At 39.9% G+C, this 17,087-nt stretch overlaps 1 protein-coding gene across 1 annotated transcript in view; it reads left to right on the forward strand.

Annotated features, from left to right (window-relative positions):
- Positions 1-585: 585 nt before the first annotated feature.
- The window catches only part of HEATR3 (HEAT repeat containing 3), a 603,471-nt gene continuing 586,969 nt past the window's right edge, over positions 586-17,087 (forward strand). Inside the window, exon 1 of the mRNA XM_044081978.1 lies at positions 586-840. Coding sequence (XP_043937913.1) covers positions 703-840 — 138 coding nt within the window. The 5' untranslated portion in view covers positions 586-702. The remainder of the gene's footprint in view (positions 841-17,087) is intronic.

Here is a 17,087-nt window from a genome sequence, read left to right on the forward strand (position 1 = left end):
TTTTGTCCAGATTTCTTGCAATAAGCGGTAACTTGAGTGATATGCGCTACCCTAAGGCCAATCAGGTAAGCACACAAGCTTTGCAGCAGCAATCCCCAGCTCATACAGGTGAAATCAGTTATTTGCTGCCACAACAGTGCAAACTTTGACCCTTCTTAATGTAAAAATGTCTGGTTTGCAGCGCAGGGGCTAAGAAACCACAAATTGATGCCCAATACTACTTAAGAAACACTAGATACAATGTGTCATTTTTTTCCCTTTGATCACCAGTTCTATAAGCAAACGACCGAGAGCTATGCATAGAATGCAAAACTTGGGAGCAGTGCAGAATCTGTAATGCGAGTGAATTTGGAACACTCTTATTTAGCTTCCTCTAGCACAAGGGTAACCAAATGGATTCCATCTTCCCCTTCAATAAACATGCCGCGCGATAACTAAGCCGAACTCGAAAAACGATCGGTGAAGAAGCGTAAAAAAATAAAAACTGTGCACGCTACAGGGAATCCTTCACGAGAAGCAGAGTACATTCATGACTTGCAATACATTAATGTCAGCGAGCGTGTGACGCACGCTAGGTACGCATGCTCGTAGTTTCGATTACTTTACCACGGCTCGTGGGACCCACATGGTTTGCTAGGAGGTCGCGGAGCCTTTCATTACAACTGGGACGGGCTCTTATTTAAATGCCCGGCTCCGCAGATCATGGGGAAGACGAAGATGAAACGGTTTAAACCTAACCCGTTTGCACCTGCAGGAGTGTCTGGTAGTACAAGCATGAGGAGTGTGGAGGAGGAAGAAGAGTTGGATGACGATTCGCCAGCTGGGGAGTTGTTGGAAAAAGTACGTGGAAACATGGTGCCCATCTGTATACGGACGTTTCATTCCTGAAGTTTTTAGCTCGTTCGATACCTACTCCTGTTTCTCAAACGCATACTCCTTTAGTTTTCGATAGCGATTATGGAAACGTCTGAGATCGCTTCCGGATATTGGACGTGGATAATCCTTTTTAATTCCCACCGCAGAGGCAGCTTAGTGTTTTTTTCATAGTTACTTATGTGTCAAGTAGTGCAGTCATTCTGAATAGTACTGCATTGCCCTGTGATATGCTTCCTGCTTGCTGGTGTTTACACCTTTCAATTTTCTTTATTTCGGGTGTAGTGGGAGGTGTTTTGACAAGCTGAGGTGTGATTATTGTCCAGTGAGGAAGTGAAAATACTCTGAGGATAGGAGTTACAGGGAGCTTTAAATCCATCCTTCTCTCCACAACCCCATTTTTGCACATGAGGTCGGAGTGTCACTTCAGTAGTTGCAATGCTTAAATCAGTAAGTTATGTACTCACCATAACGTTAGTTGTATGTAGTCCATCTCGCCTCACATTCTTCACCTGTGGGTTCAGCTCCGACTTGGCCTATTTACTAGCTCGAAAGTCTATGATTGGCTGGGCTAAGATGGTATTCCACAATACATTGCCCCACATTCCCAGATCTAGTTTGCTGCCAACATAAATATAGTATCCATCGCCCAAACCACACACACACACCCATAACAAATAGGGCCAACAAATTATCCAAAGGGACTCTGTAATATCAGAAATACAAGGTGATCCTCCAAATCCTCCAGGCATGGGGGGTAATGGGGGGGTAATGAAGAATGTGAGGCGAAATGGACTACATAAATCTAACGTTATGGTGAGTACATAACTTACTGATGTTATGTAGTCCTATCTCACCTACATTCTTCACCTGTGGGACAGCGTCCCTAGCACCTACATCCTGGGTGGCTCAATGGAAAATACTCCTGAGCACTGTGGAGCCAAAAGATGATCTGCCCCTGGACACCGCATCCAATTTGTAATGGGAAACAAACGTGTGAGGAGAAGCCCATGTTGCAGCCGCACCAATATCATCCATCGATAACCTATCCTGAAAGGCTGTGGAAGTGGAAACTGCTCTGGTGGAGTGTGCTCTGACTGGGAAGGGCAGGCTCCTTCCCCCTGCCTGATAAACAAAGGAGACGCAGCCAGCTATCCACCTAGAGATATTGACTTTGGATACCGCAGACCCCAAGCGATTCTCTGAAAACAAAACCAAAAGCTGGTCTGACTTCCGCCAATCTTTAGTCCTGTGTAGATAAAAGCGTAGTTGCCTATGAACATCCAACAGATGAAACTGGTACTCTGCCTTACTGGAGAAGTTGGGGAAGAAGACAGGCAGTTCAATGGACTGATTAATATTAGATAAGGAAGCCACTTTGGGAAGAAAGGACGGATTTTGTCTGAGAGACTCTATCTTTATGGAATATCAAATATGGGGCCTTGATTGATAGGGTCTGGAGTTCTGAGACTCGTCTAGCTGATGTGATAGCTATCAAAAAGGCAGATTTCCATGTAAGAAATTTTAAATTGCAGGAAGCCGCAGGCTCGAAGGGTGGGAGGGTGAGAGCCTGCAGAACAAAATCGAGGTCCCAGGGCATAACAGGTTGAGATACAGGGGGACGAAGGAGAAGAGTGCCTTTTAGGAATGCTTTACACAGCCTGTGTGCCATTAAGCTAGGTTCATAAGCCACATGAAAATTTGAAATAGCCGCCAGCTGAACTTTGATGGTGGCTGAGGCAGACCCTTGGTAGAATAAGTGAGACAGAAATTCCAAAACAGAATCAATGGGGGCTGTGTAGGGGTCGATACCTTTGGAATGGGCCCATATCGAAAACTTTTTCCACTTGCTAGAGTAGATCTTCCTAGTTGACGGTTTATGAGAGGACGAAAGAATATGGACCACATCTGGGGAAAAATCGTGACACCTGACTACGGATGGAAGTAGAGTAGCCAGGCAGTCAGCTGGAGGGTCTCCAGGGAGGAGTGGAGCTGTCTCGACATGTGTGTCAGCAAGTCTGGACGAGGGTCCAGAGTCCAAGGAGCATCCACCACCTACAAAAAATAACGCAGCAACAACACTATGAACAACTCTATTTGTATAAGAACAATTAGCCAAAATTTTCACAAGAAAGAGTTTTTTTAGCAATACTTAGCCACAGCCAAGTCGAGATCTACAAGCGGCAAATGAGATCTGGGAATGTGGGGCAATGTATTGTGGGATACCATCTTAGCCCAGCCAATCAAAGACTTTCGAGCTAGTAAATAGGCCGAGTCGGAGCCGACATTCGGCTCCAAACCCACAGGTGAAGAATGTAGGTGAGATAGGACTACATAACATCATTTGTTAACTATTTCAAGAAGACTCTACCCCCCTCCACCCCTGTTTGCCCTGTCCCAGTCAGTAAAATCTTGTATCACCAAATTCCATGACACATTCTTATATGCTTGAAGGAAGTTTTACTGAGACAATTAACAGCTTTATCATTTATTAATTGATTAGTTAATTGCTACTAAAGGAGCCATTTCATCCACTGGGCATGAGATGAAAATAACAACGCACAGGAGAAATACATACCTTAAGAGTTAAATGAATGAAGTAGGAAATACAAAAATTTTCGTATATTCCTTATAAAAGTGTATTTGGAACACTAGCAACAGAAGAATGTTTTAAAGGAAATGGCATCATTGGCATTGCTTTGTCATACACCCTGCTTGAATCCTATTTTGTAATAGTTAGTGTAATGGTGGAATTGGGAAAGCAGGAGCATTAGCTTGTGCTGTATTCAAATGTAAGGAGTGAGCTGCATTTTGAATTTTAGCAAAAAAAAAATTTAACCCACACCCTGGGATTCAGTAACCCCTGTACTAAGTGTACAAAATTCTGAGTGAACAGACAATACAGGCATAACTCACACCATCTTCTTCTAATTTTAATTGCAAAGTTAGTAGCAAAGGCATGCATCTGGAGCCTTTCTCCCCGGACCTCCGCTGAAAATTGGCTTTGTTCCAAGTCGGACTTTCCCGGTTAACAAATGTTAAATAAATAAATAAAATAAGTAAATAATGTTTCTACTGATTTTCTTGCAGCTTTAAATGTTGAAAAGGGTTCATTTATTTATTTGACATTTGTTAACCGGTCTGACTGGGCAAGATGCCCTTTTTCAGCAGAGACCAGAGGAGAAAAGCTCCAATTACATAATAACCAGTACATTGATTAATACAAAAATTAAAGTAGGAGAGCAATTGATTTTTATACAAAGGAAGTAAAAATATATAAAAACAAGGAAAATATCAAATAAGTAAATCATAGGAATATATTACAGTAAATAAGAAAGTCAATGATATAAAACAGTTTGTGACATTCAGCGTGACAGTAATTGCAATGTTAAAACTTTAAGAGGAGTCAGGAACTGGAGGCAGAAGAAGAAGAGGAGATTGAGAGGAGGGAAGTTACTGGTGAAGGAAGCTGGATCAGAAATTGGAGTTAAATACATAGTTGAGGTAGAAAAAGAAGAGAGGCAAGGGGGAAGATGTTCACGTGGGGTCATTGCAGGAGCAGATCCAAGAGGTATGCAGTTATTCTTTTAATGCTGTTTTAAAGCTGTGGGTATTATCAGTTTTCCGTAAATGTAGAAGAAGTTTGCTCCAGTTAGAGGTGACAAAGTGTAGACTACATGTACACTTAGTATAATCTTTCTGAGTGACTAGAAATCACAAACAAGTGGTAGGGATGTTCTTGTATACGCATTATGTACACTTAATGTAGGCATTAGTGAGTCTGGCCCACAGTATTTAAAAGAATTAGAAATCCCAGTTTTATTAAGAAGTACCTAGCCTTTTTTAGGGTTGAAGTCACAACATTATGCATACATATATATATATATATATATATATATATATATATATATATATATATATATATATATACATTATACAGTGTTTGCCCCCATGTATGCCACTTTAGTAATGGCTAAGTTTGAAGATGACTACATCTACATCCACTATTTCTCTAGGTCCCCAGGTTAGTTTGTATTTCAGATTTATTGATGATCTGATTTTCTTGTGTGGTGGAAGTCGAGTAAATGCTGGGAGATTTATTAGTGATATACAGCTTAATAATATGGGTTTCCAGTTTGATGGAATACAACTGGGCCCTCAGGTGAATTTCCTAGATAGTAATTTAAAGGGTTTTGAGACTGGCTTACATAGAAAATTTAATCAAAAGAAATGTGTTTCTGTATGGGAATAGTTGCCACCCTCGACATTTAATGTCCGTATTACCGTACAATGAGTTCTTAAGAATTAGTACGTCATGTAGTGCTGATAGTCTGTTTCACAAGGAAATATTGGAAGCTGAAAAATGTTCATTAATAGAGGCTATAATATTAATGTAGTAATTGTGGCTAAACAAAAATAATGGAAATGAGACATCGGCGTGGTTTGCATAGTAATGGACATGAAATTTCCAGGGGATGGGATACTTGTGTTAGGAATATATGTAGTAATGAGAAAAATTAAAATGAAATTTATTTTGTAATTACTTTAAATGTTATAACTGAATACGTTGTTATGCATATATGATGGTTATGTCCTATGTTGTTGAAAGACAAGGCTTTAAGACGTATATTACCTAATTATGTTAATATTTCCTGTAGAAGAGCTAGAAATTTGTCTGATATGATGGTACACAATTATTTTTCTCCACCAGAGGTCAGCATCAGTAGAAATGTGGGCGTTTGTAGTGGCACTATTTTGTGTAATAAATGTTCCATTTGTAAACCTCTGGTTAGCTCTTTCCCATATATTAATGGCTTTAGATTCATTACAAAGGGTTGATTTACTTGTAACACTGAAGGTGTTATTTATGCATTGAAATGCAATTGTGAAATGTTTTATATAGGGGAGACGTATAGAAGTTTTAAGGTTCGTCTCCAAGAACACATCAGAGACATTAAGAACAAAAAGTTAGACAGTCCTTTGGGGAGTCACTTTATGTTCTTACATAACTCTAATCCTGACCATTTGAAGGGTTGTGTTTTACAAACAAATTGAGGGTTGTTTAGGGGAATGCACACGTTTGAAAGATAAACTTTTTAATTGAAAGTATGTGATTTGATTATTGAATGATAGGGTCATTGTTTGTTAATTGTGATTAAATGTATATTTCAGGAAGGTTTGCAGTGTGCTTTTTACTCTTAGGCTGAGCAGGCCGAGGCATTAATACATTTATTAAACCTGTGTTATCTTTTGGATCTGTGGCCTTTTTGTCGTTATTTTATTTTATATATTTTTTCGGTTTAGTAGTTTTCTTATTCTTTTAATGCTATTTTAAAGCTGTGGGTATTATCAATTGTGCGTAAATGTAGAAGAAGTTTGTTCCAGGCAGAGGTGACAGAAAGTGTAGACTACATGTACACTTAGTGTAATCTTTCTGAGTGACTAGAAAAAACAAAAAAGTGGTAGGGATGTTCTTGTATACTCATTGTGTACACTTTATATAGGCGTTAGTGAATCTGGCCCACAATATTTAAAAGAATTACAAATTTCGGTTTTATGCAGAAATACCTAGCCTTTTTTAGGGTTGAAGTCACAACATTATGCATATATGTGGTGCATCCTTATTAGAGTGAGCAAAACAAAAAAACTGTTATGCATTTTGGTATAACATGCTTGTAATACATGAATCGTGCTAATTACATTCTGAAATTTAATTTAATTTTGTTATGAAAAGGTTTAAAAGTAAGCACATAACTAGAACAAGCTGGTTATAATAAGGGTCATACTTAACTCTGTTATTAGCTAGGCTGACAGTCGCAACAGAGCTGCATTGGAACCTTGACAGCATTAAAAGCAGTAAGATGTGTCCCCTGCCACACACACCCAACAGTGTGTCATAGCAAAGTATCCACCAGCTTTTAAAGCTTGTTGATTAGATTGTGCAGTTTGCTTCTGGCTGCTGTTTGGTAGTGTGAAGTGTATTTGACAGTTTTTATATCTGTTATGCACTATGTACTTTCCACCCTTTGTTTAAAACTTTTAATACATTCTGGCAGCTAAAGCTCCCCACTTATCACACAGAATTACAAATTACAAAGAATTATCAGCTTAATTGTACTAATACGCAGTTGAAATAGATTCAAGAAAATCATGTCTTGTGTTTCATTCTAGAGGTAAATTTCTTGAACAAAGTAACAATTTTCTTATGATTGGTAGTCTGATAATAGTTGTGCATGTTTTAGCAAGATTATTGTGCATTAACATCACTGCTGTTAGCGAGTCTTAAGCTTTCACACTATGCAATGCCATTTCATATTTGCATATGAAACCTTCTTACAGCTTTAAAGGCTGCAGCATGCTTCACATGATCAAACATGGCAGACAGAACTGAAGTGCACCGCTAATCAGCTAACAGCTTTAAAAACTGTTAGTACACCTCACAACTCTTCCTGATTTTTAACTCAAAATGTTACTCTTTCCTTCCCATAATTGGTAGTTTTAGCAAAACATATTGAATTACAGATAAGAAACAAAGACAGGCATTTCATTGGAAGACTTCTTTTTTTCTTCAGAACATATTTGCTAAAGTAAGTTCTCTTATCCTTTCGACTTTATAAGTCAAAAGTACTAATGTTTTAGGCATTTCCTTTGTTCATGTTTTTTTTTTCCGTTTGATTATGTTTGACTTTTTCCCTCATTCTGGAGACAAGATATTGAAAGCTGCGCCTCATAAACACTTTGTGCTCCTATACTTTTTAACTGTTAGTACATTGTAGTAACGAAAACTTCATGCATTACAAAGAATTTTGATTAGGTTTTTGATCAAAACTTCACTTTATGCATTCTCAAACTGGATTCCAAGAAATTAACCTCTTAACCTTTACTTTTAAGGTGGCTGTCATGCTTGAGGTGAATTTCTTAGAATCAGTTTATTAAAATGTAAACTGGTTATCATCAGTGGTCTGATTATAAGCATTTGTGTAGTAATGGAGCCCTGCAATTCTGCTCCAAATTCAGAAAAAGGACAAATTTATTAACCACCTTTCTCCTGTAAGGAAGTGCATTACCAAATGTTCTTAAGGCATCTCTCAGTGCTGTTAAGCCTCACTCTTGAACTAGAGTATAACAACATTCAGTGTGGCCCACCATAGAACAGCAGTAAGGTGCTAAAACAGCTTTAAAAACTGCAGTGCACTTTGCTGTCACACACAGGTGTGCAATAGTTGTTGTGTCTTTCTGCTTATCCTGGTTAGGGGTCACCACAGCGGAACTCCGGTCCACTATCGTTTGGTAGTAGATTGTTACGTGCCAAGTTACCAGTCCTGACGCACAACCTTCAACGAAGGCATGCCCATTCACGCATGCCTCCACACACAAGACGCTCTAGCTGAGAATCGAACACGACGTCTTGCTGTGAGGCGACAACGTGAAGTGTTAAATTGATTTTAAAGCTACTCTTTCTTCAGAGGGACAGACGTGTAGCTTTTAGTTGCTGTCTGTGTAGTAGCATTGTGTTTTACAGCTGTAAAACATTTCACATTTCTACACTTACTATAACTAGTAGTACATCACATCAGCTAAAGCTCCATGTACCACAAAAAATTATTTTTGGATCTCCAGTCATAACTGCGTTTTTATGTATTCTTAACTTGAATGTCAAGATTCACCTCTCAAGCTTTGACTTGTTACACTTCTAATGTGAATTTCTTGACAAACTTTTCTCTAAAACATAATAAACAATAACTTTATTATGAACAAAGACCCAGTTGTCATCCTGTATTGTGTGAGGAATATACTGAGTACACACCAAAGTCAGGATTTTGCCCCTCTATCATGTCATAGAAGTGCATAACAGGTTTTGTTATGTACATCATTCAAAGTTGTTATGTTTTACTCTCATGCTAGAGCCTACACAGCATCCATGGTAGAAAAGCACTGGGGAATGTTAATGGCTATAAAAGTCATTAGACACTTCTCAGTCCCCCCCCCCCCCCCAAAGTGTTTAACATTACAGTGATGGTTACAGTTTGTTTTTGCCTGCTGTCCATGAGATGGAACTAAGCACTTCATGGCTTTCGAAGGTGTAAAACCATTAATGCTGCATTTTTTCCTTCTCTCTGTAACTAGTACTACGACTAAAAAGCTGAAACTGTATGTACTACAAAGAGCAATCATCTGGTTTCTCTAATCATAACCACCTTGTTAGTTTTTTTCTGACATAAATGGTAAGTGTCACTTCCTGAGCTTCACTTTGCTGTTGAGACCTGATCATAGTTCCGTGTTAATGTAAAATTCTTCATAAAGTAGCTTCCTATGTCTAGTATGAGCCTTGTGCAGAAGAGGCTCATTATAGCAAAACAGATTAGTGCCCTTTGTTTCTTTATCTGAGTAACTCTCAAAACTTATTTTTGTGTATTGCAGATATCAATTTGTCAGGGATAGCACAGACTTTCTGAAGTAAGTACACTAGCTTGTAAAAAAAAAAAAAACAACTGTCTAAATAGTGAAGCATTTTTTTCCTCCCTTTCGTCTCCATACTGAAATCCTAAAACTACCCCACTCCCCTATCAATGGCAAAGCAAGCTCACCTGGTTAGTGCAGCAGTTGGTGCTAAATGATACTTAACTGAAAGTTACACGTACTACACATAATTATTATTAGGTTGGTAATTATAACTGCTGTATGCTCTCTGAATACGTTTCAGGAAGTTTATCTTCACTGTTAAGGCAGATTTATTGAAATTCATTTCTTGAACAGATTTCAGACTGCTGATTATAAATGCAAATGTAACAACCAAAAACAGGATCCAACACAGATTTATTAGATAGTCTCTCTCTAGCGCCTCAAGAAGGCGAAAGCCGAGGCGCTAGAGAGAGACTATCTAATAAATCTGTGTTGGATCCTGTTTTTGGTTGTTACATTTGGATTTATTTTTTATTTTTTTTGGCTGTGATATAATGCTGATTATAAATGACCTGATCAGAATTGTCTGTGTTTTGGCAGCTTTTTCATTTTGTTATCCTGAAGAGAACTTGGCTACACCTGTATTTTAAACTGAATGTCGTCAGTATGTTCGTATGTGTTTACTAGGCTAACAACCACAAGAACTTTTTTAGGCCTAGCCATGCATCCCAAATCTCGGACAAGTTCTGTTACCCTTGATCGTCTTCTTCTTTTGGCTTTTTCCCGGTTAGGGGTCACCACAGCGGATCACCTGTCCGCTCATGATTGTCAGTGGAGTTTTACGGTGTTGAGTTGCCAGCCCAGCGCCCAACCTTCCACAGAAGGCACACACACACACACACGCACTCATACCTAGGGCCAATTCAGAGTGTCCAATTCACCTACAGCATGTCTTTGGGATGTTGGAGGAAACTGGAGCACCCGGAGGAAACCCACGCGACCACAGGGAGGACATGCAGATTCCACACAGAGGGCACCCCTGCCAAGGATCAAACTGGAGAACCTCTTGCTGTGAGGCGGCAATGCTAACCGCTGCACCACCAAGTTCTGTTACCCTTGATAAGTGTAATAAATGTAAGGCCTGGGAGATGAACCACCTACAGGTTGCCTGTGTCTATTAGAGACATAGGTGCCAAACGGGTTGAATTTCCTGATCCCCCTCCAGTTGTCCAAGCTGCACTTGAATTGGGTTAGGAAAGAACTCTGCTTCACGTGGATGGTGGTGCCTTTTCCAGAGACGGGGAAGTCTCTGGGATACATGCTTGTCTCTCCAGCGGGTCCTATTTATATCACAGGCAAGGTTTAAGTCTTTAGAATGGGTAATTCTGGTGCTGTTTATTTTGGGGATATGCAGGAGGTCCATCAGAGTGGGGTCTGACAGTGCCCGGTATGCCAGGCTTAGATCTCCTCTCAAAAGCCCGTAGGTGACAAGAGTACAGGGAAAGGGCCTTGAGGCAGTCTGCATAGGGCATTTTTCTTAAGCCCTGTATTCTTTTAGTGAGGAAGCAATACACCATTGTTGGATATGCTTGGTTAGGTACATACCAATGGGGGAATTGTACTCAGTGATGGGTCTGATAAATGCCCAATACAGTGGAACAATGACTTCCTTGGACCTAGATGGCATACCTTTGTTTATAGGTTGCGTAGCATAGAGTGATTTCCTCAGTACTGTAGACACATGATGGTCAAAGACTGGATTACTGTCTGTGTGTGTCCCTAACTCCCTGACTACTGGGTCAACTCTAAGGGGTGCATTGTCAGTATGATAGTTACCAGGGGTGTATGACTTCCCGAAGGCTACTATTATACATTTCTTGGTATTTAGTTTAATCCATGGCTCTGGCACCAGTTGTTTATCTGTGTCAGCCCTTCTTGAAGAACATTTGTGTTAGTGTGGGATGTAATGACTGCTTCTAATTAGCAATCATCTGCAAATTTGTCAGCCAGAGACCACTGACATTTAGCTTGACTTTAGAGACTTAAATGCCAAAAGGAGCAGTCCAAGGACCAATCTCTAAGGGACTCCACTTGTGACTGGCCTCTTTGTAGAGTTGGGCTCCCCATTTCTAACTTCATGGATCCTGTCGGTGAGCCAGTTGGCTATCCATCGGGTAACATATGGGTTTGTACCTAACCTCCTGAATTTGTTGACGATGCCCAAGTGGGGTATTGTGTCAAATGCCTTGGCCAGGTCAAGGAAGGCACTGTAAAACATTTTTCCCTCATCCATTGCTTTGGTGACCTTCTCAAAGAAGTCCACCAGTTTGAGTAGGCATGACCTGCCCCTTGACAAACGAAACTGGGTAGGGGGTCCAGTGTCTGGAGGTTTACTATATCACTATTGATCATTTCCATGATAATTATTTCCATAGCTTTACATGTAAGACTAGTGAGACTTGTGGGTCTGTAGTTTCCTGGCTCTGTATATGGCCCACCTTTGTGCAGTGGGATGATTGTTGCTGTTCTTTATTCATGAGGCATGAAGTCTGTTTGGAGGCTACAGTTAAATAGCAATCCCAGAGGGCCTAATAGGTCATGTTTCATGCTATTTAGAAGGCATCGTAATATTGTTTGGGCCCATTGATGCAGTGTTCTTGACCTTTGAGCATTAAGGACCTGTTCCCTAGTGATAGCATGGGGAGTTATATTTGATGGCATTTCCTGAGGGAAGTTTGAGGGGGAGAGAGGAGTAAATTTGGAGCTGAACGTATCAGCCAGTTTGTTTGCTATATCTTGTGGCTCAGTATAGGTGGCCCCATTTTACAATGAGCCATGCACACAATTGTGTATTGCCTTTTGATGTTGCGGACATAGCTGAAGAAGGTCTTGTGGTTGTACTTGGCATGGGAGGCCAAATTTACCTCAAATTTGGCTTTGGTAGAGTGTATTTGCCCTCTGAATTGTTTAGTTTGATGAGAGTGCTTTTTTTTCCTGCCGGGTGCTGCACCTCCTAATTTTTGCCATGATTTTCTTCTTTCTGTTATACAGCCTATTAATTTTGTGATTCCACAAGGGTGGCTTGTTTTTTGAGTTAGTTCTTTACTTCTTCCCAGTGGGTACACCTGCCTCTCTGCAGCTGTTAACAAGCTGTACAGGGTTTCTGTGAACAGTTCTGCATAGGCAGCAGTGTTCTCATGGTTTATGGGGGCTTGAAATTTTACCAGGTTATCACTTAATAGCAGGAAGTTAGGCTTAGAGTAGTTCCTGAATATTCCAGGTTTAGTTGGGGGTCTAGGTTTTGTTTTTACTTTAAAGGAGACCATTTTGTGGTCTGACTTTACCAGAGAAGACATTACAGTAGGGGGTGTGCAGCACTGTCCCATATTAGTGTGGACCAGATCCAGTATAATTGCACCCCTTTTTGGTGTATTGACAGTCTGGTCCAGGGAGTTTGTGTTTACAAAATCCAGGAATTTTCTCTGCCTGTACATTTGCTGTCATATAGGATTCCCAGTTAATAGTGGAATAATTAAAGTCACCCATGAATATGATGTTGGGTTGGATGGTGAGTGTTTCCAGTAAGTTTAAATACATGGTATGGGTTTCCTGGGTCATAGACGGGGACCTATAGCTTGCAAAGAAATGGTATTGGATTTTGCATATGGTGATTTGAACATGGAGCAGCTCAAGTGCATTGTCCTGCTGTATTTATTTTTGATGTAAATCAAGAAACCTCTACTTTTAGTCCCTGTCTGTGTAGTAGCTGGTCTAAATGTGTAGAAGGTATTATAGCCTTGCACTGTCGGTGTTCTGTCTGTTGTTGTAAACTATGTCTCAGTGACCACACAGACATTGGCATTCTCTAAGGTGAAGACAGCTTTTAGGGAGTGGAGTTTTTTTGTTTAGACACCTAGCATTGAGCAGTAATACCTTTAGATTTTCATGGTTTTGATTTGTTATGTCGGAAGTATTTTCAGCTTGGCATTGCCTAAAAAAGGCACTATGGGGGAAGACAATGTTTTGGCTAATATTCAAAAGCATAGAGGGGGAGAGATGCAGACCATCCCTGGCAAAGCAGCATGGTCTGTTGACCATCTCCTTCCATGGTGACAAATATTGCAGCCCCTTAGAATGACACCAGAAACTAAGCCAATTATTAAAGTCTGTCATATTTTGTTCGTACTGTGGCATCATGCTTGGAGAAGGTAAAATGCTGCTCAGTGCTGGGCTCATAGCAGCCTGTGACATATTCCGAGAGCTTCATGATGTCTCTCTTCATATAGTCTAGGGAGGTATGTCTCAGGTCATTTACTCCCACATGGACTATGACTGAGTCATACTGGTACTTGTGGTCCAGTGCCCTGAGTGTGTGTGTGTGTATTGTGGTGGATCCTAGCCCCTGATAAGCAAGTGAGCTTGACTTTCTCCTTTTTCAGCCTGGTGAGAGGGACATCATTGTGTCTCACGATGGAGTCTACAATGACCAGAAGGTTGGATTGTGTTGTGACTTGCCTTATGGGCTTGGAAGTAGAGGCTCCATGAGATGTGCCTGTAGGTGGTGATGTGAGTATTGTTTTGAAAGAGTATTTTGGGGCTGCTGAGAATATTTGTTATGTGTATTTCATCTAGGAGATCTTTGGGGTTTAGGAAGATTACATTTAACTGTTCAGTATACAGTAGATATAAAAAGTGTACACACCCCTGTTAAAATGCCAGTTTGTTGTGATATAAAAAATGAAACCACAATAAATAATTTCAAAACTTTTCCTACCTTTAATGTGACAATTGAAAAACAAACAAAACTGTTGGGGGAAAAATATACAAAAACAATGTACAATACGCTGGTTGCGTAATTGTGCACACCCTTAAACTAATACTTTGTTGAAGTATCTTTTGATTTATTGTGGTCTCATTTTTTTATATCACAAAAACGTTGCATTTTAATAGGGGGTGTACACTTTTTATATCCACTGTATGTGTGTGTATTTATCTGCTTTGAATTCTGTGTGATGGGTGCAGCGTGTGTACTACTGGCAAACTTATTGACAGTACTTTTTATATGAGAGCTTTGTCTCCAGTGACATTATGTAAATACATCTCTCACATACCATATCAGTTTGTTTGAGAATTAATTGGTTGTCAGTAAACACGAGACAATTTGTACATTGCCTCAGGATGGCCATATCCACCAAACTGGTAACTTAGATAGTGGGAAAGTTCATATTCATGGCAACAGAGCCTTTTTTATTGATTAGACAGTTGGAGTGAGAATGTGAAACAGTGTCAGGAGTATCCAGTTTGACCTCTAGGGACAGTGCTTGTCACTGCAAACTAGTTGTCCTGTGGGCCGCTAGATATTGATGAAATTTCAGTAGTGCTTTCACAGGAAAAATGTCACTGAAGGTGTCTGTGTAGGGTACTGGCAAACACCTGAGGGGAAACTAATATGTAGACCCTGAAAATTTAAGGATGAAGTATTTAGGCAGATATTCTGAAGTTAGAAACAAATCAAGCAGTACTTACTGGAAAATAAAGAATTAGCTTGTCAAGAATAACGAATAACGAAAAGTGGGGAGTCATATGAATGGCTACTACTCGTGCTGGTCTCACCACAGCTTCACTTTGCTGGGATACAATGCTCCTTGGCTGCTTCTCTCATCAGAAGCAAAACATTAGCACCAATCCCAAGATGAGAAGCAGGCCACTGCCTGTTTAGTGATCCACAGTCTTGTCCCAGATTGATGCAAGGGTCTGCAGGCTTGTTGTAGCCTTTTCCTGGTGGATACCTTGAATAGCAACTAGACCAATCGGGAATGTCAAGCACAGACACTCACTGCCCAACCAGAAAGAGTCAGGAATCAATGCACTCTGCTCCTTCTCTCACCAGGAGTAGAATATGAGCACAAATTCCAAGCTGTCACCTATGAAGTAGTTATTAGCCTTTTTGGTGATCAGTGGTCCCCAGGAAATAATTTCCCTGTGCTCCTTCTCTCACCAGGAGAAAACAGAAGCACTAATCCAAGAATGACTACTGAGAGGCAGAATGTGGGCTGTCCAATAACTGGTGGTCTTCAATAGATGTTAAAGGTAAGATACAAAAATGGGTTAACATCCTAAGCACTGCAGTGTGGACTAAGCAGTTAGATATGAAAAAGGGCGTAGCTTAAACTTTAGCTGTCTGAGTGGTGAGCCATTCATTTTAAAAGAGCAAGATAGATCGAAAGGGGGTGGGCACTTTTGTATTCTGGTTCTGTGCAATACAGTGGGATGTAGCTGAAGGGGAGTGATTTCACAAAATGATAATTTTGTGCTTACTCACAACAGCTAGTGAAAGTGGAGAGGGAAGGAGGTATGTGGTCAAATTAGCATAAGGGGCAGGCAACTAGAAAGTTGTGTTTAAGAGCACAACAGCAACAGTGTGGGAGGGTAAAAAATTCTGTGTAACTCACGAGACACAGCTGTGGTCGCTTTCTTAGTTTTAACATGCAATTAAAAGCAGAATACAAGTAAAACACAGTGTAAAAAAAACAAATCACAGTATACAAAATAGAAGAAGGAAATAAAGTATGGAAAATACAAGAAATCAAAGGCAATCTGACCTTTCCCTCACAGCAAGTTGTGGCACTATCTGGGTGGGTTTTTCCAATAAAGTGACACATTGTTCATTTCTTTTGGCTATTTTGATATTTTTTACATCATCTGCAAATGCCAATATATCTGCACTGTCTACAGATTTTCTTGTATAATGAGCAGGACAAGTCTCCTGGATACTCATGTCTTGTGTAGCACATTGCTTAAGCTAAATAACACTAAAGGCAAGGCACCAACCTCAACTTGAACGCATGGATGTCAGGCTGTACTTATAAAAACTGTTTTTGCTGTGACATTTCGAATGATAGAAAACTTTTATTGATTTGTAATTCTGATATAGAAGTTATACATGCTGATGCTTATTGAGTCAGTCGGAGCAAATATAACGCACGTTTGTTGTGAACTGTATTGTAAAAAACACCATACTGAAGTGTTTTTGCCTGCTTATGATTCTTATCTACATTGGGTAATGCATTTGAAACCATCTGATTGTCTTAGTAAATTTCTCAGCAAAACATGTCAATGCTTTTCTACGGAGAGCTTTTTGTTTGGTGATTTCAGGTATAAGGACCAGAAAACCACTTGTGTCATCTTGTTAATTGTATCACTGCATAGATTTTTAAGGTGGAAGGGTTATGCATAAATCCAGGGACAGAAAAAGGCTTTGGAGAAATGTATATGTGCATGTGTATTTATATGTGTATTAGCACTACTTTTATTTTTGTATAATAGATGGTACAAGTTTAATTAAAAGTTTTAAGAAGTTAATTAAATGAAACTTCTTCAGGCAATCCAATAGGAAATGGGCGGGGTACTCCCTATGCACTGGTAATGAACTCCAGGAATTTAGATATACTTTTATCAGACTTCTCATCAAATGCAGTGCCTCCTTTGGTATCTATAAATCCAGGCACATGGCTCAACTGGAAATGTCCCAGAGATTTCTAACCAAGAAAATGAATGGCCTGGAATTTTTCGGCTGCCTCAAAATATTATTGTGACTCTCTCTTTATACTCTGTAGCCTATTGGCTGCTCCTAGATGATCTCTATCTAGCCTTTTGAGCCATTTTATTTATTTTATTTATTTAACATTTGTTAACCGGGAAAGTCCGACTTGGAACAAAGCCAATTTTCAGCGGAGGCCCGGGGAGAAAGGTTCCAGATGCATGTCTTTGTAACGTGGGAGGAAACCGAAGCACCCGGAGGAAACCCACAT

Source organism: Protopterus annectens, chromosome 8.part1, assembly GCF_019279795.1.
Source record: "Protopterus annectens isolate FY-2018-M chromosome 8.part1, PAN1.0, whole genome shotgun sequence".
Lineage (NCBI taxonomy): Eukaryota > Metazoa > Chordata > Ceratodontiformes > Protopteridae > Protopterus > Protopterus annectens.